Source organism: Heptranchias perlo, chromosome 11 (genome assembly GCF_035084215.1).
Source record: "Heptranchias perlo isolate sHepPer1 chromosome 11, sHepPer1.hap1, whole genome shotgun sequence".
Lineage (NCBI taxonomy): Eukaryota > Metazoa > Chordata > Chondrichthyes > Hexanchiformes > Hexanchidae > Heptranchias > Heptranchias perlo.
In genome coordinates this window covers 20,880,577-20,907,718 of record NC_090335.1, presented here as the reverse complement: position 1 = coordinate 20,907,718, position 27,142 = coordinate 20,880,577, and the positions used below count along the sequence as shown (strand labels likewise).

Below are 27,142 nucleotides of genomic sequence, written 5' to 3'. Positions count from 1 at the left end.
CAGATTGGTGCTGTTTTAGTGCAGCAATTAAAATAAATATGTTCGAGAACTAATTGGAGCTCAGCCCAATTGAGAACAATGTTTCAGTCGTTCACTCTCTTCAAATAAATAAGTGACTGGACCCCCAGAGATCGCGCACCCTCCCTCCCCATAATTGACTATCAGAAAGCAAGTATTCAATTTCCAACCGCTTTCTGTGTTAAAGTCACACTTGTTTGTATTGTCCTTTAATTAAAATGAGTTTACACATCCTGCACAGCAGGCAATAATAAACTCAGATTGATGTAGGTTACCAGTTTTTTTTAAACAAGTACAAAAGGAAGAAATCTGATTTGTAAACATTGTACTGTAGTGAATAGATTCCCGGGAGGGATTTGGAGGCAGTACTCGCTTAATTGTAGTTCTTGATCTTATTTGAATATTTCAATCGGGTCCAACCAGGTAACTGCCTAATAAGTAACTACGGCTTGGCACATAACCTATAATTTACCTAAAACCATAATGATTACTGTAAACAATGACAATAACAGTGTTGTATCAACTTGAAAACTGCAAACAACAGAGAGAGAAACAGAAGAAGTAAAAAAGCAAAAAGCAAGAAAAAATAGGAAAGTAAGGGAGGCGAGAACAGCAGAAAACATGCAAAGAGAAAGAAAATAGGAAGAGAAGGAGCGAAGAGAAAACGGCGGGGGGTAGATCAGGTGATAAACCCAGAAAGGATACAGAAAGATAAATTAGATGAAAGACTGGAATCAAAGAACAGGAGAAATATCAGAGACCCAGAAAAAACAAGCGAACACGGAGAGGGGAAAGTCTAAATGTTACATCTAACTTTATATCGGTGTGCATAGCTAGAATTAAGAGTACACAAACACACACCATGAAACGAGTAAACTGTGCGCACAAGAACTCCGAGAAACCAGGAAAGTCTGATCAGAATTTGGAGCTCTGGAAACGATTCTTTTTAACATCCCAGCAAGTGGTATGCAATATCAGATAATAAAGCACAGAATCCAGGACTCTCGTAAATCACCTTTTATTACAGCCTGACTTTGGGCTTGTACACATTCTCTCTGTTGTGCTTGATGTAACATCAGAGTTAGGTGGTGGCAGAGCCTGCTCCGCGCTCTGCAGCTGCACGGTTCCATTAATTTAGGCTTTAGTTTATAATTGCATGATCCACAGTGTTTTAACAACAAAAGAACAAATATCAGTTAAACCAATAAGGTTTTCTGGTTTGGACCAAAGTGCTCCGCTCTCATATTTTTGACGGGTCTGAATTTTCACCAATTTTCTTTGAATACGTTGACTCATTAATGGATTCAAGGGTACTGCTCACCTTTCAGTACCTCATCCAAATGGATATCACTCATGTGTGAGGCTTGAGAGCAGGTAGACCATTCAACTGCCGATGAGAGGTCCACACGCCCAGGGATTCAAGGCCAAGCGCCTTTATTCCCCACCACAACTGCGAATCAAAGCTGACCTTTTCTATAGCTCAACCTCATCCTGGATAAATTGGCGGAGACATTGACGACGTCTGTCCGACCTGTTTTACTCCTTGCACCTTGAAGAATCTTTGAGACAAGCCAAAATAAAGATTAGTCTTTCTATTTGAACCCCGATAAGCTGTAATATTGAGCACTGGAGATCTGAACATGTCAAAGAACCTTTTTTAAACCATGTTCAGATTATAGACATTTTTGTTGTGCACCTAATTTCCATCGTATTTAGAATAACATTAAAATTGGCTTATTCCTGCTGACCTGTTATGAAAACCTATTTTGGTTTTGCAAACAATTTTGATAAATGGCTAATAATTGTTGACGCATTTCAAAATTGGCTCTGTTTTCTGCAACGATTCTATTTGTTGAACCATTACTTACGAATTTACTTTTTAAAATTGATAGGCAGCAGCCAAATACTTTTTTAGATAAATGTCCTGTTATTGGAGACAAAATAAATCATGTAAAAACGCGCAAAACGGCTCGGACTCTACAAATGTGTTTCGCACTGTAAATATCCCCGTTACTTCCACTCATAGTTGTGTTTTCTTTTTCATTACACTGTGATGGAGCTCTGTCTCCAAGAATGATGTTGGCAATTTAAAGCAAAGTGCTGCACATAAATCACAACAGAAGAGCGGAGAATAATTGAAAAACATTGTGAGGGATATCCATTGCTCTTCTGGTTAGAGTACTGTCTACATCCGACTTGAATTACCATACGGGCCAAGATTGCATTTCTTCTGGGAGTGTTATCCAGCTTGAACTATCCTAGACTCCAACTATTGCCCTGTTGGATATCCAACTGCCAGACATTGTCCTACTGGTTATACGTGCTACCTATATTTGAACTGCCCAAAAAGTCAATTGCCCATTGATCTCCCCGTTACACTAGCATCTATTCAAGTTGTCCAACTCGCTGGTCTTTTCCCTTCTTGTTAGAACATTGTCTGAATCCATAATGTCCAAGAGGATAGCCATTGCCTTTGTAGTAAGATTACCTTATTCCATTGGAATTAATCAAGCAAACCCTCCTCATGGGTCAGTTAGTAAATGCACAGCCTGCTGCTGCACTGTGCAGACCAGGAAAGTGCCAGGTTTTGATCTCTGGGCCTGAGATTTAAACTAGGCCAGCAGTGGGGAGCTACAATTGGCCTCAGTACCTCAGGGCAAGTGAACATAAAAGTCTGAATCTCTTGTTCCTAATTGCTATCCAATGACCCCCACTGGGAACTTGACATGTGGGAATATAGGATGGGGAGAGGGTCTGGCTCTATTGTATAACCCTCCATCCATGGATATCAAAGATGTTTTGGCACTTTGCCCAATTCGCTATTCTTTAGGTTTTCAGTAGACATTCATGGTCTACTCAAACCTGAAGAATGGCCACTGGGAAAGGTACCAAAAGATGTTTGATAACCCTGCAATCATACTCAGCATGAGTCAGTACCTTCAGGAAAGGAGGGGAGAATACAGAGAAACACAGGATTGACTGAAACTGTTGCTAAAACCTCTTCCCAAAGAGGAACTTAATTCTAATTTTATCCACCCAGCTGATTTATTTTGCATACACTAAAGAAATTGAGGATCATCAATAAAGAAGTTGTTGTCTGCAAAACAATTCAGATACTTTAAAACTGTAACAACTTAAATTTATACAGTTGTTTTACTTTAGTGAAACATCCCATTGTGCATCATAGTTGGCATTACACCCAGGCAGGAATAGGAGGGGGAGATTAGAAGAGGTGACTGAAAGTCCAGTTGAAGAGGTAGGTTCTGAGTTTTTGAAGGTGGGAAGAGATGTAACAAGATGAAAGGGTTTAGGAAGGGATTTCCAGAATTTAGGGGCAAGATGGTTGAAGGCTTTTCCATTGATAATGGGTGGTGGAAGAGGAATCGAGCTGTAGATCTGAGTTGGAAGACCAAGTGACTGAAGGAGGTTGTAGAGGTGGGAAAAGGTGAAGCTACAGAAATATCTGAAGACAAGGATGGGGAGCACAAAATTGATTCTTTGGGGGTTGGAGAGCTAATACTGGTATGTAGGGATTGTGGTGATGGGTAAGTGTAGTTTTATATGGGACAGCATGCAAGCAGTGGAGTTCTGGATGAATTAGAATTTATGTAAGGTGGCGATCCAGAGGTCAGCGAGAAGCCAGTTGGAAAAGTCGAGTCTGGATGCGAATGCGCAGCAGTGGGAGTGAGGTGGTAGTGAGATAGACAATGTTTGGAGGATGGAAGTAGATAGTCTTGACTATGGACTGGACGTGGTTATTAAAGCTCAGCTCATGGTCAAACAGAACAGACAGGGTATGTTTCATCAGATTGAACTTAAATGGGAGTTGGGAATGGAGCCAGGACTCAGAGTTTTTGGTGAAGGCCAAACAGGATGGTTAATCTAGGACATGCAGTCTGACACCATGGCAATAATCATTGGATCAAGGGTGGTAGTTGAGAGATAAAGCTGGGTATCATTGGTGTACATGTGAAAGCTGAGCCCATGCTTGTGGGTGAGGTCACTGAGAGACAAAATAGGGAAAATAAAATGGGAGGGGGGAGTGGGTAACGATGGAAGGTGGATAAGAGAGTGTCTATGAATATTATCTATATGGACTTCCAGAAGGCATTCGATAAGGTTCCATTCAAAAGATTATTAGCAAAAATAAGTGCACACAGAAGTGAGGCACCATTTTGACTTGGGTTGGAAGTTGGTTGGGAGGTAGGAGACAGAGAGTGGGGATAAAGGATAGTTACACCGATTGGTGGAATGTGACAAGTGGTGTTCCGTAGGGATCTGTTTTGAGGCCTTAACTTTTCACCATATTTATTAATGACTTGAATGAAGGAATAGAGAGTTATGTATCCAAGTTTGCAGATGACACTAAGTTAGGAGGGATGGTAAATAGTGCAGATGGGAGCAGTAAATTGCAAAGGGCCATAGACAGATTAAGTGAGTTGGCAAAACTATGGCAAATGGAGTTCAATGTGGGCAAGTGTGAAGTGATCCAATTTCAACCCAAGAAAGATAAATCAGAGTATTTTCTAAATTGTGAGAAACTAAGAGCTACAGAGGAGCAAAGAGATTTGGGAGTCCAAGTACACAAATCATTAAAAGCTAATAAAGAGGTACAAAAAGCAATCAAAAAGTCAATTGGAATGTTGGCCTTTATCTCAAGGGAACTGGAATTCATAAGTGAGGAAATGATGCTTCAGTTGTATAGAGCTTTGGTCAGGCCACACCTGGAGTACTGCACTCAGTTTTGGGCAGCGCACCTCAATAAGGATATATTGGTGGAAGAGGGGGTGCAGTGCAGATTCACCAGAATGATACTGAGGCCTAGAAGGTTAAATTATAAGGACAGGTGGCATAAACTTGGCTTGTATTCCCTTGAGTATAGAAGGTTGAGGGGTGAACTAGTTCAGGTGATAAACATGATTTTTAAAATTCATTCATGGGATGTGGGCATTAGTGGCAAGGCCAGCATTTATTGTCCATCCCTAGTTGCCCTTGAGAAGGTGATGATGAGCCGTCTTCTTGAACTGCTGCAGTCCGTGTGGTGAAGGTTCTCCCACAGTGCTGTTAGGTAGGGAGTTCCAGGATTTTGATGATGATGATGGTATGTGACTTGGTGGGGAAAGTGCAGGTGGTGTTGTTCCCATGTGCCTGCTGCCCTTGTCCTTCTAGGTGGTAGAGGTCATGGGTTTGGGAGGTGCTGTCGAAGAAGCCTTGGCGAGTTGCTGCAGTGCATCTTGTAGATGGTACACACTGCAACCACGGTGGGCTGGTGGTGGAGAGAGTGAATGTTTAAGGTGGTGGATGGGGTGCCAATCAAGCAGGCTGCTTTGTCCTGGATGGTGTTGAGATCCTGGAGTGTTATTGGAGCTGCACTCATCCAGGCATGAGGAGAGTATGCCATCACACTCCTGACTTGTAAACAATTTTACAACACCAAGTTATAGTCCAGCAATTTTATTTTAAATTCACAAGCTTTCGGAGGCTACCTCCTTCCTCAGGTGAACGATGTGGAAAGGCTTTGTGCCTTGTGACTTGTGCCTTGTAGATGGTGGAAAGGCTTTGGGGAGTCAGGAGGTGAGTCACTCGCCGCAGAATACCCAGCCTCTGACCTGCTCTTGTAGCCACAGTATTTACATGGCTGGTCCAGTTAAGCTTCTGGTCAATGGTGACCCCCAGGATGTTGATGGTGGGGGATTCGGCAATGGTAATGTTGTTGAATGTCAAGGGGAGGTGGTTAGACTCTCTCGTTGGAGATGGTCATTGGCTGGCCCTTTTATGTTGTGAATGTTACTTGCCACTTACCGGATTAAAGGATTTGATAGGATAGAGGGAAACAATTTCCTTTGGTGGGGCAATCAATGACAAGGGGACATAATCTTAAAATTAGAGCTGGGCCATTCAGGAGTGAAATCAGGAAGCACTTTTTCACACAGAGGGTAGTAGAAATTTGGAACACTCTCCCTCAAAAGGCTGTGGATGCTGGGGCAATTGGAGCTTTCAAGACTGAGATAGATAGATATTAGTTGGGTAAGGGTAGAAAGGGACATGGAGCAAATGGATTAAGGTGCAGATCAGCCACGATCTAATTGAATGGCGGGACAGGTTGCAAAGGCTCCCTATGGAAGGTTGGAACACACCGGTGTTGACTCAGCGGACGCTGGAGCAGAAACCATTGCAGGAGGCGTACTCGATATTTTATCATCAAATTAAAACGTTACAGACACCAAAACTGATTTTAACTGTCTTATTTGTATATCGTTGGATGTTTCAAGACAGATCTTTAAAAGTCGCCGAGGATATGCCAGAAGGTAGTGTTGCAGTAGGGGGACAGAGCTTGGAATCACCCGACTCCAGATCCAGACAATCCGCTCCACGTGTTCCTCGCAACTTTTAAAACCTCTTCTTAAAAAAATAGGCACCAAAAGGCAACTGATGATCGCAAAGGCGGAGAGAGTCTGGGCTGCTCTCGGGGAAGAGTCACCGCGGAGTGTGGGGGGGGTGGGGGGATGGCGCTAATCGCAAAATTACCGGCGTTGGTGTGAGAAGAGGTGGTGGTGGTGGTGGTGGGGAAGAGAAGGGAAAGTTTCAGCCTCGGCTGTGATTTATTTCATATTAAACTTGCTGTTTGGGAGAAATGCCTTTCTGTAAGCGCATCTGTGAGCCGCTGATCCTCTCTCGCCATGGCTCTGGTGAGCGGGGCAGAGCGTTTGAAGACCTCGCTTCTGTCAGTAACTACACGCTGGCGCGGACCCTCCGACAACTCGCCGACCTGGCCAAGCACGCCTACGGTCTCTTCCAAGAGATAGAGGACGAGGTGCTGGGCGTCCACCGCCGGCTCTGTGGGATCCAAAGGAAGATCAGCGACATCGGTGCCGCCGTGAACGCCCTGGATCCCAAGCAGGAAACAGTGCGTAAGTGGAGGTTTCTTTGAGATCCCCAGCCAGATGTGTTATTTGAAGAGAAGTGGGTCCAGTGCTCCTGGAGGAGGGCAAGGGAGATGTTATTTATTTAGCGAGTCTGCAGTGCCTGCGTGGCCTGTATTACTGATCCCTGGGATGTGTTTTGAAAGGTGTGATCCGGAATGTAAATGAAGTGTAGTTGACTTGTCACCGGGGTTTGCTCCCCTTGTCGTAAGGATCTGGTGTGTCCCCCCCTCTCCTCTCCCATCCTCCGGCCACTCTCCCTTCCCTACTTAAACATATCTACAAATACCAGTGTTACTTTTTGCTTCTCTTCAGTTGCAGTCGTGTGTCTGATCTCCGAGCTGCTTCTCCCCTGACCACTCGCTCCTTTTATTTGTACTGATTTGGGCAAAGTTTGGGCAATGCGGAGTGAGACGGCGGGGCTGTGAGCCTCTTAAGTCCTTTTAAAGCGGATCGGTGATGTTCAGTGTCTGCAGTGGCTGCGGGACTGTGTTTTGGTTCAGGATTGTGATCACGTGCCTTTCAGTAAATGCAAAAATTTAATTTTTCCTTTTGGAAATTCCCTAGTCCCCCCCTCCACGCGTACATAAGGAGTGGGGATAGGGTAGCGGTTTGGAGGATCTCTCTCTCTCTCTCTCCCCCACAGACCTGTACGCAAGGGGCGCAGACACAACCTCACCTCTCCCGTGCTCTGTTCCATGTGTTCCTATTAATCTCTGTGTAACCACATCACATGAAGTTTAGATTCGCTCCCCAGTGGAGTTCACTCAGTGTTAAGATTATCCTGCCCAAAACACTCGGCCACCCAGGATTTCTGCACCTTGTGTGTGTCTGTTTTACAGACTTTCCCCCCTGCTCGCTGTTAGCCAGGTTTTCCTGCTATTCAGAGTTCGCGGTACTTTTCCAGCTCCCGCCGCCCGGCTTTTCATGTTGTTTTGTGGACGTTTGCCGCTCACTCTCTCCTTACCCACCTCCGAGATCCGACCGGCGATGCCCTTATTGTAAACAGGGGCTGAGGACAGGACCCGGGTCCCTGCCCCGGGGAGATGGGCTGGAGGCTGGGGTACAGGACTCGGGTGTGTGCCCGGGGGAGATTTAAAGATTCAACTTCTGAGCTTGTTTCAAAAAGCATTGGATTGTGTCAGAAAACAGCTCGAAGGAAATAACAGCCCAGAGCCGGTCCAGAAACGTCACCTGAGCCGGGAAACGACTGTATCCACTCCGACTTTGCTACAAAACATTGGGGAGAGAAAAAATACACCACTGAGAAAGGGACCTGGCAATATTTTAAGAGGTCGATTTTTAAACTGATGTATCGCATCTATTCTGAAATAACACGCATAAATTTGGCAACCGAATTGTTTTATATTAAACTGCAGGTTTAGCAATTATATAAAGAGAAACACTGGCAGAGATGAATGAAATGTGTTGAAATGTTGTAGTTTGAGGTGTGTTTTACCAGTGGTCAGCTTACCTTTAAGACGGTGATGTCATTTCATTTAGAAATACACCGGCCGTAAACATGTCACGCTAGAGAGATTTGGCCAAACAGAATGAGGGGGGACTACATTATTATTACATTATTATTTCGAAGAGTCTGTCAGCCTGCATTGGGAAGTTTGAGATGTGTTTCTAATGTGTCTGATTTCAATGTAAAGTTTGGCCCGGGTTTGGTCAGTTTCACCGAGTACGACTCTCTCTCTCTCGCATACTTTATGAGTCGATGTTACCAGCGGCTCTTTGTGTATACAGTATCTGAAACCCAAGGTTTTGTTGTGCCTCTATATCTGATGGCAGGATCAGGCATGCAGGGATAGAGAGTGAGAGAGCCGTCAGATCAGAAGATCAGCTCTCGTTACAGTGTGAAAGATTGGCTCAAATCGGCATGTTTTGATGGGCTCTCGTTAAGACATTCGAGCTGTTTTTATTTGGGTGGTTTTTCCTCCTCCCCCCCCCCCCCACTGTCTGACTGAAAAAACGCCCCCCCCCCATCCTCTCGCTGGAGAATCAGGTCTATGTGTGGAGCAGGCGTGTTATCAGACTGTTCACAGTGGGCTCTGGTTTTCCCCATTGACAGGAGCGTGTGGCGACTCCTTCAAAGGGAAAGCAGCTCCCGGCATCTGGGGAAACTGCAGCCAGTCTTCGAGAGGACTCACAACCGTTTAAGATAGCTGCAAATCCTCATAATTCTCACCGACCAGTCACCGGATCCCGTCTCACAGCAATGCTCTGACAGACTGGAACTAACCAGGCTTAAAGGGACAGGATCTGGATTTTTTTTTTGCTAACCCACCTAGAGCTGTAACTCCAAACCGTTCAAATCCAATATAAACTTTCAAACCTACCTCACACACAACGCATTCACTTCTGTTTTTAAAAAAGCAGTCTAGGACGGCTGTTTATATAGGAAATGCAAGGTCTGTGCTCAAGTCGTGTGACCACACATCTTGTAACTCCTGCAATCAATCCCGAATTTAAGGGCCCGTGTCCCAATCCTGACTAAGCTCTTGCGAGGCATTTGATATTGCAGGACTGAATCCTGGCACTAATCAATTCTCAAGGCTGGTACTGTATAGGGTCAGTATTTCAAACACAGGCACCTGTGAGACAGCTGCCTGCAATATGCTGTGGGCTAGTGTCATCATATTAGCGAGACCTTGAAAGTCACATCATTTCAGATCCCATTGAAATGAACGGAAAAGCAGAGATGATTCAAATGAGCATAGACATTCTTGCATCTATCGACTTGCTTCAGTAAATCTATCTAGCAAGAAATGCAATCATTTCTAACTAGTTCCACGTGAACAGGAGCCTCATGGTGACCTGTGACTAAAGGGACCCATATGGATCAAAATTAATACTGTTTGGATTTTGCTCTAAAGATGGACATGATTTCAACAAGTCTTCTGTGGGGGCCTGAGACAGCTGGGAGCTTGGTATGATAACCAGCAGTAGTTAAGCTGAGCTGAATATACCTTCCTGAATGTCCAGAAACAGGTCCAAATAGTGACATAAATATTCATGTTTATTAAGTAGCTATGTTTCAAATGGTCTCTGAGTTTATAATTGACTTAAAATTTACACTAAAAAAAAATCAGAAAAATGTCTGGTGGGAGCACCTTGAATTTATTAATGAGTTCAACTCGTTTGATTTTGCCTTAATCCTTGCCCCATGCAAACCAGGTGTGATGCGGTGACAATCCTGGAATGATTTCCTGCAAAATAATGCCAGTCCATGCCCCCGAGCTATTGCAGTGGTAACAGTGGACCCAGTGAAGTAATGAGGTTGCTTCTGTGACTTATTGCAAAATTGCCTTGAAAGAATAAGAAGTATGTCATTATGAATGTTGCTTTTTAAAAAAAAAGTTTGAGATTTACCAAGATTAGTTTAGGGATTAGGGCAGACTGCTCTTTTTTTTAACAAAAAAAGGTCCAGAAAGAGTCCGCTGATGGAGGGGGGAGGGGGGTGGGGGTGGGGGTGAAGGCACTTTCTGACACAACACTAAACCACACAGTCTAGAAGGTATCCGGTGGAAGCCCTGCTCTGTGGTGAGTTGGCTGATCTGAGCCTGGGTATTGGTTGGACGCTACAATTGACCTGAATGCCCCTGTGATAGGAAGGAAAAACCGTCTAAGATTACTGGGCGCTATCCAGCAAACTCCGCTGGAAGTGTAGATGTGTGGATCTTGGCCGGGGAGAGGATTGGCCTGGGCAGTGATGCCCCCTTGCCCCAGATGTAGACTAGCTTGTAGACTTGCACTGGCTCGGGTTGCATGTAAATAATGGTTATCTAAGGGGGCAGCCAATATCTGTGGAACTGCAGCGCAGCATAACCCAAAATCCTTCAAAGGAGGGGAGCAAAGTGAGGAGTGGGGATCAACGAAGGAAAGGAGCTGTGCTCCGTTTTGCTTTGGTGTAAGTGAACCGGTGAGTTGAAACATGCTGGTGATGTGATGGTCACGTACTTCAAGCATGTTCCAGAAACATTAATTATTGCTGCCTGTATTTCATCATCGCTTAAATACTAGGCCCAAGATTGAAGGTTGGCTTTTCTGGTTACCTGGGGCTTGAGTCTGCAAAATTCCATGACCACATCTCAGACACCCGGAATGTGCAGATGCATGTGTCATGCCAAAGGAATGAGGCACACACCATGTGGAGATGCACTTTGCAGCTAAGAAATTGCTGCTGAATTCTGGAGAGTAATATTCTTGAGTTCAAAAGGAGATAAAAGAACTGGAGCAAGGAAGAAAAGTATAGACTTGAGTTGAAGAGGATTTGAATAGTCTTGAAGTCCATCCATGGTCTAATAAAATAGACCTTGTCTAAAGGATAGTTCTAAATGAGAGCTAGGTCAGTCGTTCCAAGAATCCGTATTACTTTCTTTGGTTCCCAAAAGAAGTTCTAAAACTCCTATTGTGAAAGATTGACAAATTCCACATATGTTTGGTTTACAATTAATAACTGATCAATAAATAATTAGCTGTGGTATATTTTTGCTGTGCTGAGAAATATTGGCAGGTGACTAAACCTTTTGCTGCAATGTTAACATCTGGAGATTTATATTTTGTAATCATAGCATCAGTTATTTTTAATGGCTGGGTTTGCCTGCAAGTGGCAGTCAAAAGTTGACTGTTCATAAATTATTAGCTAAATTAGAATGCTATTGAGAAGCAAACTGTGGGTATGTCATGGGAATAGTAAATGGGCCAGAATGGCTTTTGTTTAATAAAGAGTTGTAATTTTGAGTATTGTAAAGATCATGCAGGATAAATAGAGGAAGAGGAGCTTTCCTTGATGATCATACTTTGTGAATGGATTTAAGAATGTGATCTTTGTAATATATTTTAATGAAAGGACTTAGTGTCAAACTGTTCCTGCTTCCCTACCGTATTATCACTGTGTGTAATCACTCACTCTATTGTAACGTAGTACCACATGAACTCTTTGTAGTGCTGTAATAGGGGCATAGGCAACACATTTAGAATTTTACCTTTCATTTTCAAATGCTGCACCCATCCCTCTTGCATGCACTGGTGACCATATTTTTTTTGGTGGGGAGGGGTGAGGTCTGAGGCCATGCTTTTCTGGAAAATGTTGAATCTCAGTGTGATGCCTTTTTGGTAAATGGTGCATTCAGATTAATCTTAAAACATTGGTTTACTTCACAATGAATAGATTTTTTTTTAACTTTAAAAAAAATGTTGGTAAAATAAATGACCTTTGGTTTAATCCACTTTCAACAAACCAACCTGGCTATTACCTTCTTCCCCAGTTCACAGAGGTATTTTGTTTAGCTCTTTCCCCCGTGTTCACAGAGGCACTTGTCTCCCTGATGCACTTATCACTGCTCCAGCAACTCCTTGCTTTGCTCCCAGGAGCAGACTCTTTGCTGCAACACTGTGGGTGGGAGTTCCTAATCTGATGACAAACTATTGTGAGGCAAGGAATTCCCTGCAATTGCATACTCGCAGGGTCTGTGTGATTCATTCAGTTTTAAAGTAACTTTCATCTGGAGCCCAGATCAGCAAGATCATTTCGGGCAGTGTGAGTTGCACTGAAACAACTGGTTTGCTGCCCAAAGATTAATAAGATGTACATCATTGCATACAGTGCACACATCTGCCTGCACTGGTGCACTGCAATACTGTGCTGCAGTGTGTATTAACTGCACTAAATAAAGAATGTACCACAGTGCAGTACATATAATATCAAAATCCACACATTTATTTTCATGTCTGTAAAAGTGGGTTCTCCCCAAGGTGGGAGTGTAGGTTTGAGACTCTCCTCACAGCTGAAGGAATCTCCTCAACTTGGAGATTAAACATATTCCAAAATTTCTAATAAACCATTTTGCTCCTGAAAGTGCTGACACATGCTAGGGTATACAGCCAGCAGCGGGTAGGAAGATTTATTTTGGACCAGGAGAAACATTCATGCCCAATGTCCCATACCAATGGGCAGAGAATGCATAGTGCATGCTCAGCACCTTGGTACCTGTAAATTTGTCGAGATCTTACAACTTGCACTTTGGTTGCTGGATACCCTGCAGGAGCAGGAACTGTGGTCAACTTTTCCCTTCTCCACCCAGTGATACTGTGGCCAACTGTGGCACCTAGGTCAGCTCACTTAGCATAGACTCATGGGGTTAAACTCAAGACCTTTCTTGTCTGTATGGCTTAGCGACAGCGACTTTACCCCTGAGCTATCCGAATGGTTTGTTGTTATTGTGATATTGCAATAGGGGCAGGAATTGAGTTCATATTGATGTCTGTTGATCAACTGATTATGTAGGAAATGCTGTTTAAGTAGCCAATAGAGGTCGGAGAAATCAACCTCCATTTGACATTATTCATTATGCAGATGTGTTCAAAATAACATTGGTTTAAAACAGACTCAGAACTTCACATACCAGCCAACAGATTCCTTCTCTGTAGAGGCCCATTACATCCCACCAGTACCACCAGCCTTCCTTTCTTGCTACTTTTCATTTGAAAGCTTTTCATTTTAAAAACGTCAGCATAACAATCATGTGATAGGTGTCTAATTCGCACACCTAAATCTACATAAACAAAATTACAAAAAAAATACAAATATGAGCTGCCATTCCTCCTTCTGTGCGAACTCAATGGTTGAGCTTGGGCTATAACAGTGGACCTTGGCATAATAACGTGGATATTAGGTTCCTTTTTGGTATATAGTTGAACACTAAGCAAGGAACTTGATTGAAATCACATCCAGAAAGCGAGAGTAGGGACTGGCAGAGCTAGAGGGATATAGAGACACATTGAGTAACAGCAAGAAATGTGAGCCAAGACAAGTCTCAAATGTAGTCTGATATAAGCGTCCGCCTTCTTAGACTTTGTGCACCAGTATTAACACACACCATTGAGTTTATATAAAAACCAATGCATTAGTTGACATTGTAACCCAAAGTGTTCACCGAATTTATTTTGGACACCTAGTTGCATAAAAGTACCCCTTAAAACCTTCATGAGCATATCCATGGACACAAACCTGCAGCAATTAGCAAAGATACAGTGATGTGGCTTATGTTGCAAGCCGACTACATTCAATATACAAGACCCTCTAGTTTTCCATCTGTGTAGTAATAGTACTATAGTGTTTTGGATTCAGTATTGTGCAAGAACATCCTGTTTGCATTACAGCAACAATGTTTTCATTTGTTGACAGTTTACAACTGAGTAACAGCAAATAGAGGCAACGTGTGAAAGTGGGAGATTCATGGTATGAATCTATAATTGGTTGTTGACAATCTCCTCCCACTTCCAGTACAAAAGAAAATCTCAGTGCATGGGTTAGGTGGGTAATTTAATAATGGCCAGCGCATGAGATGTGTCAGGTAAGCATTAACACTGGGCAGTTATGTTATGTTTGGATCATTCTGAGCCAAAGAAATATGATCTGTAATGGACTGTGGTATAAATTTAGCCTAAGTGACAGTGAGGCCTGCTGTGTATGAACCTTTGACTAGGTTGGATGTTGACCTCTGAAACCCAGCAGAATCTGTCTTGAGTGAATGTGCGCCTTTGTGTAAGTAATATCTACAGACATTTGAGCATTGATCAATAGGACTTCCCAGTGAGTTTCTCCCGTGAGTAGCTAACCCGTACAGACTATGGAAGTGCCAGGCTTGATCCTTGGTCTGAGCCGAGTCATGGCGATGGTAGGGGCGTTACAATTGGCCTCAGCACCTTGGTTAGGGAGAGGAAAAATTTGGCAGGTTTCCCACTCCTTATCAATATTCAGCAACCCCTGCCGGAAGTGCGGTCATGTGAACGTCAAGTGTAAATGCAGTCAGACTTTTCTGTGATGCCCCTATTGTTGAATAGTCTGGCAGCACTCAAATGTCGAGGCTCAAACGTGAATAATGTCTACTGGGACAAGGTGGCTGTGGACGACCAGAAGAACTTCCCCCTCACTATTCATGGGGGTTACTGAGATCAGTTGTCACACCCCGAATGCCAGCCCTGCTAACTTCACACATCACCTGAAACTGTTTGATTTTAATGACTCAGTTGTACATCAGGGAACTAATTGGCAGTTTTTAGAAACAATATATTTACACTGTATCAAGCCATGTAAATCTCTTGGCTAAATACAGACACTGAAGTTCCATTCCAGGAGCACTTAAAACCTTAAAAGTGGCCTTAACGAGAGGATTACCTGGGTTCTAATGCACTGTAGGGATTACAGGAAGTGGATATTGGCTGGCATTCAGAGAGGAGGGGTGATTAGCATACACTCTAATAACTAGCATCTGCATTTCGTTCTTGTCACTGCTTCTATAACTTGTGGTATTTGATTACAAAATGGACTAGGAGGCACACTGGAAGCTGATGTTGGTGCGTTGTATTCTTTGAGAGGTTTTGAATCCAGCTCAACATGGCCATCGTAGTCTTTGGCTGTTGAAAGAGCTGAAGCTGACTGAGTCAGTCATTTCAACACGCATCAGTTACTGGATTTTGAGGTTTTATGTTTAACCCTTTCTGTCTGTGCCAGAATATAATTAGCTGGATAAATTCCACAAGGGGAAAGAAAAGATAAGAGGACGATGAGCCAAGATGAACAGGACTATTCACTGTTCTGGCACACAATGTCATATTGACAAATCGATCAGGTGAGAAATTGCCAGAAAGGTCTTCTTTCTCCCCCTGAGTTTGCTCCCCATCTCTCTCGATGTCACCTGCTGTCACTGAGGGATGACTCCACCATGCCATCTGCCTTTCAGTAACTCGCCCAATTGGCCACACTGCATGTTTAAGCTTAGGCAGTGAGCTGGCTCTTCCACCATGGGAAATATCACAAAATGAGTCTGCTCCTGTCCTCGTCTGACATCACACTTTCTAGCAGGACTCAATGGATAGTGATCAGCAATGGAAGACCGTACAGATTATTTCCCCACTATTGGTTTTACTGTATTCAATGATTCTGTTAAAGTGGCAGTGCGGGCACTTTTACTGTAATCAGTGGCACTATTTTACATGTGAATATGTCAGCTTTTGCACTCAATATAAACCTACTGGCAATGAAGAAATACCTGCTGAGGTCAAAAGTTACAAGTACAAGGGGCCTGGTTCACAATTCTTCAGGTATTTAGCTACAACCATTTCACCGTTACACAAAACCAAGGTCAGAAGGCTTTTAAAAAGTGGAGGGGGAAGAGTTAATGAAAATGCTTAGATGGTTTTAGCCTAAGGTTGTTACTGGGAAAATGATAACCCATTTTAACAATGTAACTGGAGGCCTAATAATCATTCCTAAACATTTAGTGACAGAACAGACCCAGCACTTATTAGTTCAAAGAACATTTGATCATGTAGTCAGCACAGTGTGTAATACCAGATAACCACATTTAGTGCTGCATGTTCATTCCTTGTATGGCTTGGGAAGAGGGATCCTGGGAAGCACTTCAGCAATAAATGTCAAACAGAAGCCTTTGGAGAAATGCTATTAATTAAATATTTCTGCGCATGTACTTCTTTTTTCTCTTACTCTTCTGAAGGTACTAACTCTTCACTGGAGTACAGTCCTCAGTTGAGAATAAAAGATTAAGGGGTGATCTACTTGAGGTGTTTAGATGATTAAAGGATTTGGTAGGGCAGATAGAGAGAAACTATTTCCTCTGGTGGGGGGAGCCCAGAACAAGGGGTCATAACCTTAAAATTAGAGCTAGGCTGCTCAGGGATGATATCAGGAAGCACTTCTTCAAACAAAGGGAACTCTCTCTCTCCCAAAAAGCTGTTGAGGCTACGTCAATTGAAAATGTCAAAACTGAGATTGATAGATTTTTGTTGGGTAAGAGCGTTAAGGGTTACGGAACAAGGTTGGGTAGAGGGAGTTGAGATACAGATCAGCCATGCTCTATTTGAACGGCAGAACAGGCTAGAGGGGGCGGAATGGCTTACTCCTGTTCCTATATTCCACGAGTGCTGGCAGCCCAAATGGTACCTTGTCCAAATGGCCATGCTTCAGGTGTATGTTTTGACATTCATACACTGGTGCTTTCCAATGGCAATTAGCAGTGGGAAACCTGTTGGATTCCCCTCGCCCGCATCAGTCCAAGGATGCCGACTCCAAATGTAGTGACTCTGTTGCTGCTGCAGCTAAGATCAGCTAGCTTAACACAATGATCAAAATTGGGGCCCTCCAGGTCTTGATGGCCTAGTTCCATACTGGGCAATGCCTTTGCCCATTAACCTAAAAGTGCAGAGCCTGCACAAGTAGTTTTATAGTAATCTTATAATCAGGTGTTAGCCGTGTCTCAGTGGGTAGCACTCTCGCCTCTTGAGTCAGAAGGTTGTGGGTTCAAGTCCCGCTCCAGAGACTTGAGCATAAAAATCTGGGCTGACGCTCCCCGTGCAGTACTCAGGGAATGGTGCACTGTCGGAGGTGTCATCTTTCGGAGGAGACATTCAACGGAGGCCCTGTCCACCCTCTCAGGTGGACTTAAAAGATCCCACGGCACAATTTCGAAGAAGAGCAGGGGAGTTCTACCCGATGTCCTGGTCAAAATTTATCCCTCAACTAACATCACTAAAAACAGATTATCTGGTCACTATCACATTGCTGTGTGTGGGAGCGTGCCGTGAGCAAACTGGCTGCCGTGTTTCCCTACATTACAACGGTGACTACACTTCAAAAAGCACTTCATTGGCTGTAAAGTGCTTTGGGACATCCTGAGGCTGTGAAAGATCTTTCTTTCTTATCAGGAATGATGGTTTGCAAAGGGAAATTGTTGCAGCTGCCAACTGATTAAAAGCCCACTGTCGGTGAGCTGTGAGGTGCAAAGGGAGTTTGTCGTTCAGTGGGTCGGTGGCCTTGAAAGAGGTTTGCTCTCACAGCTGAAATGTTGGAAGGAGTGTTACCTTTAAAGGTTCCTCTTTATAAAAAAAACACTAAAAAGAAATCCAAATCAGTCTAATCTCACCAGTGTTTTCTTCTGACTGTTCTTTAGAAAAAGACTGAGTTTGAGCTCACCACACATTCCAACCAGCAGGATCAAAGGCCCGATCTCCCCTGAGTAATTTGTTTTGCGAGGTACTCGCAGGACAGGGATCCTTGTCCTCTGATCTAAGCAATGATAAAGGAATGGAGGGTTTAATATTACATCAGGCTGGGAAGAGCTACGGGAGAGGGAATGAGTGGGAGCTGTGAGTGCACAACAAATTGAAATCGAACCCCTTACAGAAAAATCTAGAGCTGGAACGTCTGAACCTTCTGCCCTGTCAAGTGGTGTTTGTGAGTACTGGTTTTATCAAGACATGTTTTATCAGGACATCACAATTGGTACCAATGAGCTCATTCATTCCTATGACAATATACCAAGGAAAGAATATAGCGCAGGGATTAAAAAGTTCTGAGTGTCTTTTAATTAAACGAGTTTTCACAGCACCACCTCTTCAGCAGGTGCCTGGTATTTAATTGAATTTGAACATTTCTTTAATCTTGAAAGGGCCAAGTTTTATTTTAACCGTATTTCCTTTGATATCACGCTGAAATTGGGCAGGCTGTGCATTTCAAATTACAAAAAGGTCTTGTTCTGTGATGTGCAGGCTGAAAGTTTAATATTTCTCAAGGTTTGTTTAAATTACATTTTTTGTGAGGTGCCACGACAACGAAGACGGTGTTATTAAATGTGAAGTGTCTTGGAAAAGTGCAGTGATGGTGTGTATGTGATGACACAGTTAGCATGTCACCTCACAAAGGTATGGAATTAGGCAATAATAAATAACAATGGGATTAATTGGATAGCTCTTTCAAAGAGCCGGTACTGGCACGATGGGCCAAATGGCCTCCTTCTGTGCTGTGTGATTCTGTGATTCCATAAGGTGGTGTGTAATGCGTTACTTGGTTGGCTCAAGTTGAGTGTGTGTTTTGAGGTTATAGGTCATGAAATTACATGAGTCAAAATTTTTAAAAATGCCGATTGCACCAGCAATGGGACTGACATGTGAGGAGGATACCATTCCAATTCCAAACAAGTGTTTTAAGGGTTTGTTAAATGTAGTGATAGTTTCAGGCTACGTGTGGGGTTTGGTTAATGCAGTGATAGCATGTTAGTGTTTTGGGCTTTGTCAGGGGTTTGGTAATTGCAGTGATAGTCTACAACACTGACAGGCTATGTCAGGGGTTTGGTAAATGCATTGATAGCCCAGAGCATTGTGTTATAGGCTATGTCAGGGGTTTGGTAAATGCATTGATAGCCCAGAGCATTGTGTTATAGGCTATGTCAGGGGTTTGGTAAATGCATTGATAGCCCAGAGCATTGTGTTATAGGCTATGTCAGTGGTTTGGTAAATGCAGTGATAGCCCAGAGCATTGTGTTATAGGCTATGTCAGGAGTTTGGTAAATGCATTGATAGCCTAGGACAATGTTCTAGGTAGTTTCCATCCTTCCTTTTCTGAAAGAGTTAACTCGAGCTGAGGCCACAGGTCGCTTCCTTATTGTCATTCCAACAGAGATCAGCTAACTCCACAAGACCAAGGAATGAACGTGGGACAGTATGGCTCAGTTCCACAGTGGGTGTTGTATTCACCAACGGACATCATTGGGGAAACTTGGGGTCATTATTTCAACAATGATTTTACTGTAAGTCATGAAAATACAAAGTCACTTCGAGTACTGGTGTGAATATAGTGAGGGGGAAATGTTCCTGGCGAGTCTGACAGGGGAAGAGAGTATCTCTTCCAGCTGCTGTCAGGGTAGATTTTGTCTGGTAAGACTCCTCCTGATCTATTTAAGAAGCCAAGTATGTCCTCCAGCAAACTTGGCCGCTTTAACACAGAGGATTACATTACGCAGTGACTTCTACGTTCTTGCAGAAACGCCTTAAATGCTAGTAAAATCTTCAGAAGTGGTTTTGTAAAGTAAGTGCAAATCTTGCAGGAGAGCAGAGGAGAAAATTCCACAAGTGGAGAGGGTTAATTATGTTTGATTTACAATGAGGAATCCTGGCAGGTTTTACAAAGCAAGGCTTTATTGGTTACCGCACATTCCTCTTAAGTATACGGCAGGTAGGTACTCCACTGTTTTTAAATGTTTCCCAATTATAATGTGAAATCAAAGGAATTCTTCTGTAATGTCTCTCACGAAAGCCATCTGAAGCAGACAGGGCATGTCAAAGGGCAAATGTGTCCATGTATATCCTTGGATGTTTGTCTATTGAGATGAAATAAACCCAATATAATTACTAAAGCATCTGATACAGCCTAAGGTAACCCCCAAAATGAATTTGGACAGATTTTTATGTTCTGTAACACGATGTTGAATGGGTATGGGAATAGTTTGTAAAAGTTGCCTTAAAGCTAGTAGAAAGAGGGCAGGGTAATGGCCGAAGGAAGAATTACATTTAGATAAAACCCAGTCCTGCCTCTCAGAAACATTTCAAAGCGGTTTACATATAACAAACTACTTTGACATGCAGTCTTTGTTATGTAAACAAACATGGCAGCCATTTTGTACACCACAAGACCCCACAAACAGCAATGAGATGGATGACGAGTTAATGTGTTTTTAGGTGGTGTTGATTGAGAAAGGGATGTTGGCTGGGACACTGGGAGGACTCCCCTACCTCCTTTTGAATAGCGCTGTAGGATCTTTTAACGTCCGCCAGACCAGGCAGGTGGATCCTCGGCTTAACACCTCAACCAAGAAGAGTGTCTCTGACAATATTCCCTCAGTACTGCACTGGAGTGTCAGCTTAAATTAGTCAAACTCCCTCAGTACTGCACTGGAGTGTCAGCTGAAATTAGTCAAACTCCCTCAGTACTGCACTGGAGTGTCAGCTGAAATTAGTCAAACTCCCTCAGTCCTGCACTGGAGTGTCAGCTGAAATTAGTCAAACTCCCTCAGTACTGCACTGGAGTGTCAGCTGAAATTAGTCAAACTCCCTCAGTACTGCACTGGAGTGTCAGCTGAAATTAGTCAAACTCCCTCAGTACTGCACTGGAGTGTCAGCTGAAATTAGTCAAACTCTCTCAGTACTGCACTGGAGTGCCAGCTTAAATTAATCGAATTCCCTCAGTACTGCACTGGAGTGTCAGCTTAAATTAATCGAACTCCTAGTATGGGACTTGAACCAAGAACATTCAGGGTTGGGGCAAGGTTGCTACCACCGTACAAATTTAAAAGGCTCAACTCGCCTAATGTGAGGCATGATTGAGATCCAGATGCCTTGTAATATTGTGCAGTGAGGTCTTTTCTGAAAACACAAAATTGAATTGAGGAAAGAAGAACTCTGAAGGGCAGGTCAGGTTATTACTCATGCTATTGACATATTGCTTATGTCAAGGAACGGCAATTTGCTCAGCTGGAGCTGAAGTGAAATGTCTGAAGTGTGGTCGGTTCACCCATCGCCTCCCACCAAAAAAATCGGTTCGGTCTGAACCTGGGACTTTTCTCTTTCCCCCCCCCCCCCCACCAAAGAATAAAAAGAATAAAAACTTTCTTATGGTCGGAGCTCGCGTCCTGTGGTTTCTAAACATTAAAATTCAGGCAGTGTGCGAGACCTGTGCATTTAATATCCAGAGTACGCAGAGAGAGAAACCATCTGGAAAACAAATTGGCCTTAATTAAAAAGAGACGATTTCCCTTTTCCAATAGATCTACCTGACAGCTTTAAGTCAGTGAATTCTAATAGAGGCAGCCACTGCTATCTTTGCATTTGGACAATTTTTACAGTGGAATGCTTCATTTAAAAAAACATTTTGGGAATGGAATTTTTCCAAGTTGTTTTGTGCTTACCCCTCCACATTTAAACCTTACCCAAGTGGCTATAAGTCATGAGAGAGTCAACAGGTTGCCTGGAAGATATCACAACAAAGTCTAATCCTCCTCTCACCTAACGTCCTCACACTTGTACTTCCAGCTGAGTAGGCATGGAGTTAGGTTTTGGGGGATGGGAACACTTTTTAGAACTTTTAATGATATTAAAGCATAGAATTCAACTCTCCCCAATGGCCTAACATCAGTTATAAAGACCTGAAGGTCCCGTTTCAATTCTTGGCCTGTGGTGAGTTAGTGGACTTCAGCCATCGAAGCTACAATTTTCTGTAGCCTCAGCTACAGAAGGAAAAATCGCCCAGGCTTCCCTCTGCTGACCACTATGTAGCAATCTTTGTTGAAATGTGCATGTGTGGGTATTGGGTGTGTGTACGTTCATGTTCTGCTGTGGTGCCTACCATCATTGAGTAGTCTGGCAACATTCACCGTCTAGACTCACACATGTACACCATGACTTGGGCAAAGTACTGGAGGGCTGTCAGCACAAATGGGACCATGCCCCAGCAAGGAAAAGAGGGGAGAAAATTGGCAAAAAAAAAGACACTATTCTAAACACTGAGATTTAATTGGATCATTCAATAGGGTCATAAATGGGCCATGCCTCAGAATGATAGAACATGAGTCCTGCCTTGTAAAATAAAACATTTGCAGGGCGATTGCGATAGGGCGGGGGAGTGGGACTAGCTGGATTGCTCTTGCATAGAGCTGACGCAGACTCGATGGGCCGAATGGCCTCCTAACATGCTGTAACCATTCTATGACTATGATTGTTGCTCCTTATGTGGTAATGTCAAGATATCCGCTGGGTCTTCAGTGGGGTGAGGTATCACCCAAGAGGGAATGGAAGAATAAAAAAACTTTGAAGGGGAAATATACTGTATATCACGTATCAAAATATGTTGTCTCTTTAGAAGTACAAACTAATGTCTGTTCCCTGTTTTGACATGACTGATCATTACCATTTAACATTATTGATCATTCTTCACTTGATATATTGATCTTTCCCTTTTGGCAGAACTGAGTGTTCCCTCCGCTATCATTGCCTATTTAACAGCAATGAATATTGTCTATTTAGGTACGTCAACTTGAAGTAATATTGATGCACCCTGAAAAGAAAAAAACACTTGCATTTATATAGCATTTTTCATGACCACAGGACATCACAAAGTGCTTCACAGCCAGTGAAGTACTTTTGAAGTGTAGTTACTGTTGTAATTTAGGGAAATGCAGCAGCCAATTTGTGCACAGCTAGGTTCCACAAATAGCAGTGAGATAAATAATGAGATAATCTGTTTTATGGTGTTGGTTGAGGGATAAATATTTGCCAGGATCTTCTAAATTCAAGGAACACAAACCAAGTTAATGTAACCTGTCCTCTTAATTAAAACCTTTAAACCCTGATACTTTTATTATTCATTCTCGGGATGTGGGCATCACTGACGAGGCTGACATTTATTGTCCATCCCTAGCTGCCTTTGAAGGTGGTGGTGGGTCTTTTTCTTGAACTGCTGCAGTCCATGTGGTGAAGTGACTCCCACAATACTGCCAGGTAGAGAGTTCCAGGATTTTAATGAAGGAACAGTAATACATGTCCAAATCAGAATGGTGTGTGACTTGGCGGGGAACTTGGAAGTGATGTTGTTCCCAAGCACCTGCCGCCCTTGTCCTTCTAGGTGATGGGAGGTCGGGGATTTAGGAGGTGCTGTCGAAGAAGCCTTGGTGAGTTGCTGCAGTGCATCCTGTGGATGGTACACACTGCAAGCGGATTTCTTTGTCCTGGATGGTGTTGAGCTTCTTGAGTGTTGTTGGAGCTGCACTCATCCAGGGAATTGGAGAATATTCCATCACACTCCTGACTTGTGCCTTGTAGGTGGTGGAGAGACTTTGGGGAGTGAGGAGGTGAGCCACTCACTGTAGAATATCCAGCCTCTGATCTGCTCTTGTAGCCACGGCATTTATGTGGCTGGTCCAGCTCAGTTTCTGGTCATTGGTGCCCACCAGGATGTTGATGGTGGGGGATTCGGTGATGGTAAGGCCATTAAATGTCATGGGGAGGTGGTTGTGCTCTCACTTGTTGGAGATGGTCATTGTCTACATTTCCGTGTTGAGATGCTTTTCTACGATGAAGACACTAGAAATCCAAATAGTTGTTGTTGTAATGTATATTTCTTTTGTACTTTGAAAACTGCGAGGGAAATTTTATACACGGGCAATTAAAGATCGCATTTTGTTGCTCGGATTTGATAATGAAATTGTTAGTCAATGTTTTCTCCATCTGTTAGTGCTTATCATTTAAAGTTGCCTTTTGATATGTTGTCATTAAGGGTTGCCTGTCAGTGAGCAACAATTGAACTCTTGATGAGGCTGCCATAATACCTGAGAGGTGAGAGGTACAGAAGGTGATTGAAGCTTATTAGTTTAAGAAAAAATAGATTGAATTTGAATAAAGCAAGATTTGTAATCATAAAAATGTCATTATTTAATGGTTTCAAGAATGTGTACTGTGCCTTGAACAAGCTTTGCCTGTAGAAATTAGTAAACAGATTTTACAACTTCTAATAACTTTTACTATTGTTTAGAGCTCCACTAGTAAAATATTTATTTTATGTGTGAGACCAGCGTCTTGATCAATCAAACGTTGCAACTGTGTAGTTATATCTTTACAGTCTACAGTAGTTGATAATAAGACTCTCTTAAATATTGTTTTCTTTTAAATAACCAGTACCCATATTATGGGCTGTGCTGCAAGTGGACTGTACTGTCGTCTTGGATGACTGGAAAGCTTTTATATCATGTGTGCACCTTTCGTCCCTTCTGATTTTTATATTCTCTCTTCGTTTCGCTTCATCTCGAGAACTGGAAGGAGCCACAGTTCTGAATCCGCTTCTTCACAACTGACAGTCCAATTGCCCACAGTGCAATTTAAGCAGTTGTACTTGGGTTCTATCAGTGTTTTACTTGTTTTTCCCCATCCTCCTGGCTCAATTCTTTGGTCTCTGTTCAGCCAGAGGTATTTGACTTTTATTAACTGAACACTAATGAAACTGCAAAAGGTTATGCAGTGACCTAGTGACACAAAACATCACTGAACACACAACAGATTGATAGGAACTCAGCTTGTATCTGTGATTTTTTCACCCCTAACGAGTTTGTGATCCTGCCCACACTGACTCTAGCTGCTCTCTACAGGGAAAGAACATGACGAAGACAAATTGCCACAAGTCACTCTTGTGTACCACTTGGCACTCGGTTACAGAGCCCCACTAAAGATCCCTGGCGTCTAGTTACAGAGCCCCAGTGGAAGGTGCCTGTAACTCAGTTATAGAGCAGCAATGGAAGATATCCAGGGACAGATAACCTGCTTGCTCACTCGGTGAAGGAACAGTGTTAAAGCCAGGGGAAGCTAAGGAGGTGGAGAAACCAATAGAGAGGGAATAAAATTACATCTAAAATGTTTTAGATGAAAATATTAATCATCTGCTATGAGTTCTGGGGATTTTTACCTGATTAAACATTTCTTGATTTAGGTTAACTCTAAATTTAAGAACAATAACTTGTTAACAAATCCACCATGTCTGCTTTGCTTCCTCTGCTTGGCAGGGGTGTTACAAGATTGTTTAGTTGATATTGTTCAAGTTTAACTCAGTTAATTACTTGGCCGCTATGGCCAGAGAAACTGATCTCCATCCTAATCTCCTTTGTAAGTAATATTACTTGGAATGGGCCTGAGGAAAGCTGCCAGTGGGTTGAAGAGTTCCCCAATTATATTGCCTCATACTCAAAAGTTCAGATAGCCTCAGAAAATAAAACCCAAATTTTCTAAATTGGATTTTTTTCTTTATGAAACATCGAAACTCATGCAGCATATCTGTGATAATCTCCTTACAAAAATCATCTTAATGGGGCAGTCTTGTTGCAACAGTGAAACATCCGTTAAAGGAATATTAGAAACAAACTTATTTTAAGAGGAAGGCGAAAGGCTTGTTATTTGACCTTCAGACATTGCTGCTGACATGTCTGAACACCAGCAGCCCACCGGAAGGCCTGTTCTTAGCTCGCTAAGCTCTCAATGTACAGTACGCTTTGTTACAAGTAGATTATGTTCAACAAAGGAACATGGACTAATTCGTGTTTAGTTGAGACCCGAGTGCATCAACTGAACTGTAAAGCTGTGCTTTCCAGCACTCCGCTGCAACTTGGCCTTTTAAAAACTCGCTCTTATTTTGGTAGAGAAAGGTTAATGTAAAGTGTCACAGTGATGTCAGGTGTACTTTAATAGAGTCATTGCATTTCATGTTGATTTCCTATCAAGCACCCAACATATTAAAAGAACGAAAATCTGGAACAAGAAAAGGCCATTTGACCCATCGAACCCAATCCATTCAGAGTCAGTGTATATTTATTTGGTCTTGCACTTTCTCTCCCCCTTCTCCCCCCCCCAATGCTATCTGTTGATTTCCTACTTTGAGTAATACTAAGTTTGTTCCTCTACATTCCCTGAAAAATAAATCAAGAGTGTTATTAATATCTCTCTAACTCTCCCCATTAATTAAATCCTAGGATTCAAAGCAGCGTCCCCACACAGTGGTATCTATAGACAGACACACTGGATCCCAAAAACACCAGACTGCCCAAGGTTAACTCCCCTGCTCTTATTCAAATAGTGTCATAGAATCTTTTGCATCCACCTGAGAGGTTTAACATTTCATCCAAAGGGTAGCACCTCTAGTAGTACAGCAATCCCTCAGTATTGCACTAGAGTTTCAGCCTAGATTTTGTACTGGAGTGGGACTTGAACCCATAACCTTCTGAATCAGAGGTCTGAGTGCTACCAGTGAGCCAAGGCTTACACCTAAGCCTACCTACTTGATTTGAAAAGGCTGTTAAAAACTCTTCTTTTGGATGGTGTTTTCACCTCTACCCCAAACCCATTGCTTTTCCATCTGGCATGTGCATGAGGAGTGCTATAGAAAAGTAAGTTGTTGCTGTAGGCTTGAACTTTGCACCTATTGCGAAGGCCAGGTCTTAAATTGCCCTTGCTGTATAGTTTACAAAGTAGGTTTCAAACAAATGAGGGCATGAAGTACTGGGGTTTTTTTTTAAAGCATAATATTCTGGATCAGGATATACAATAAAGTGAAACAGATTGCAGTTGCAGTGCTGCATTATTGGAGGCAAAATTGTAAGATCCAGTGCGCTTGTGGTTGGAAACACCAGAAGCTAGCAAAGCTGAACAGCTTCTGTCAGTGGTATTTCAGGTTGGGTCCACCATCTTGTTTCTGGCAATGCAGGGAGACAAGCACCTGTACAGACCTTCTCCCAACGCTGGGGAAGATCCTGGCCAGACTGACTAACAGTTTTCCCCATTGTTGTGAATTCCCCTGGAGTGTAATT

At 42.9% G+C, this 27,142-nt stretch overlaps 1 protein-coding gene across 4 annotated transcripts in view; it reads left to right on the top strand.

The window, feature by feature from the left end:
* The first annotated feature begins 6,596 nt into the window (after positions 1-6,596).
* nhsb (Nance-Horan syndrome b (congenital cataracts and dental anomalies)) overlaps positions 6,597-27,142 on the top strand; it is a 417,867-nt gene continuing 397,321 nt past the window's right edge. For all 4 annotated transcript variants that reach the window (XM_067992667.1, XM_067992665.1, XM_067992666.1 and 1 more), the window contains exon 1: positions 6,597-6,929. In XM_067992667.1, coding sequence (XP_067848768.1) covers positions 6,653-6,929 — 277 coding nt within the window. In that variant the 5' untranslated portion in view covers positions 6,597-6,652. The remainder of the gene's footprint in view (positions 6,930-27,142) is intronic.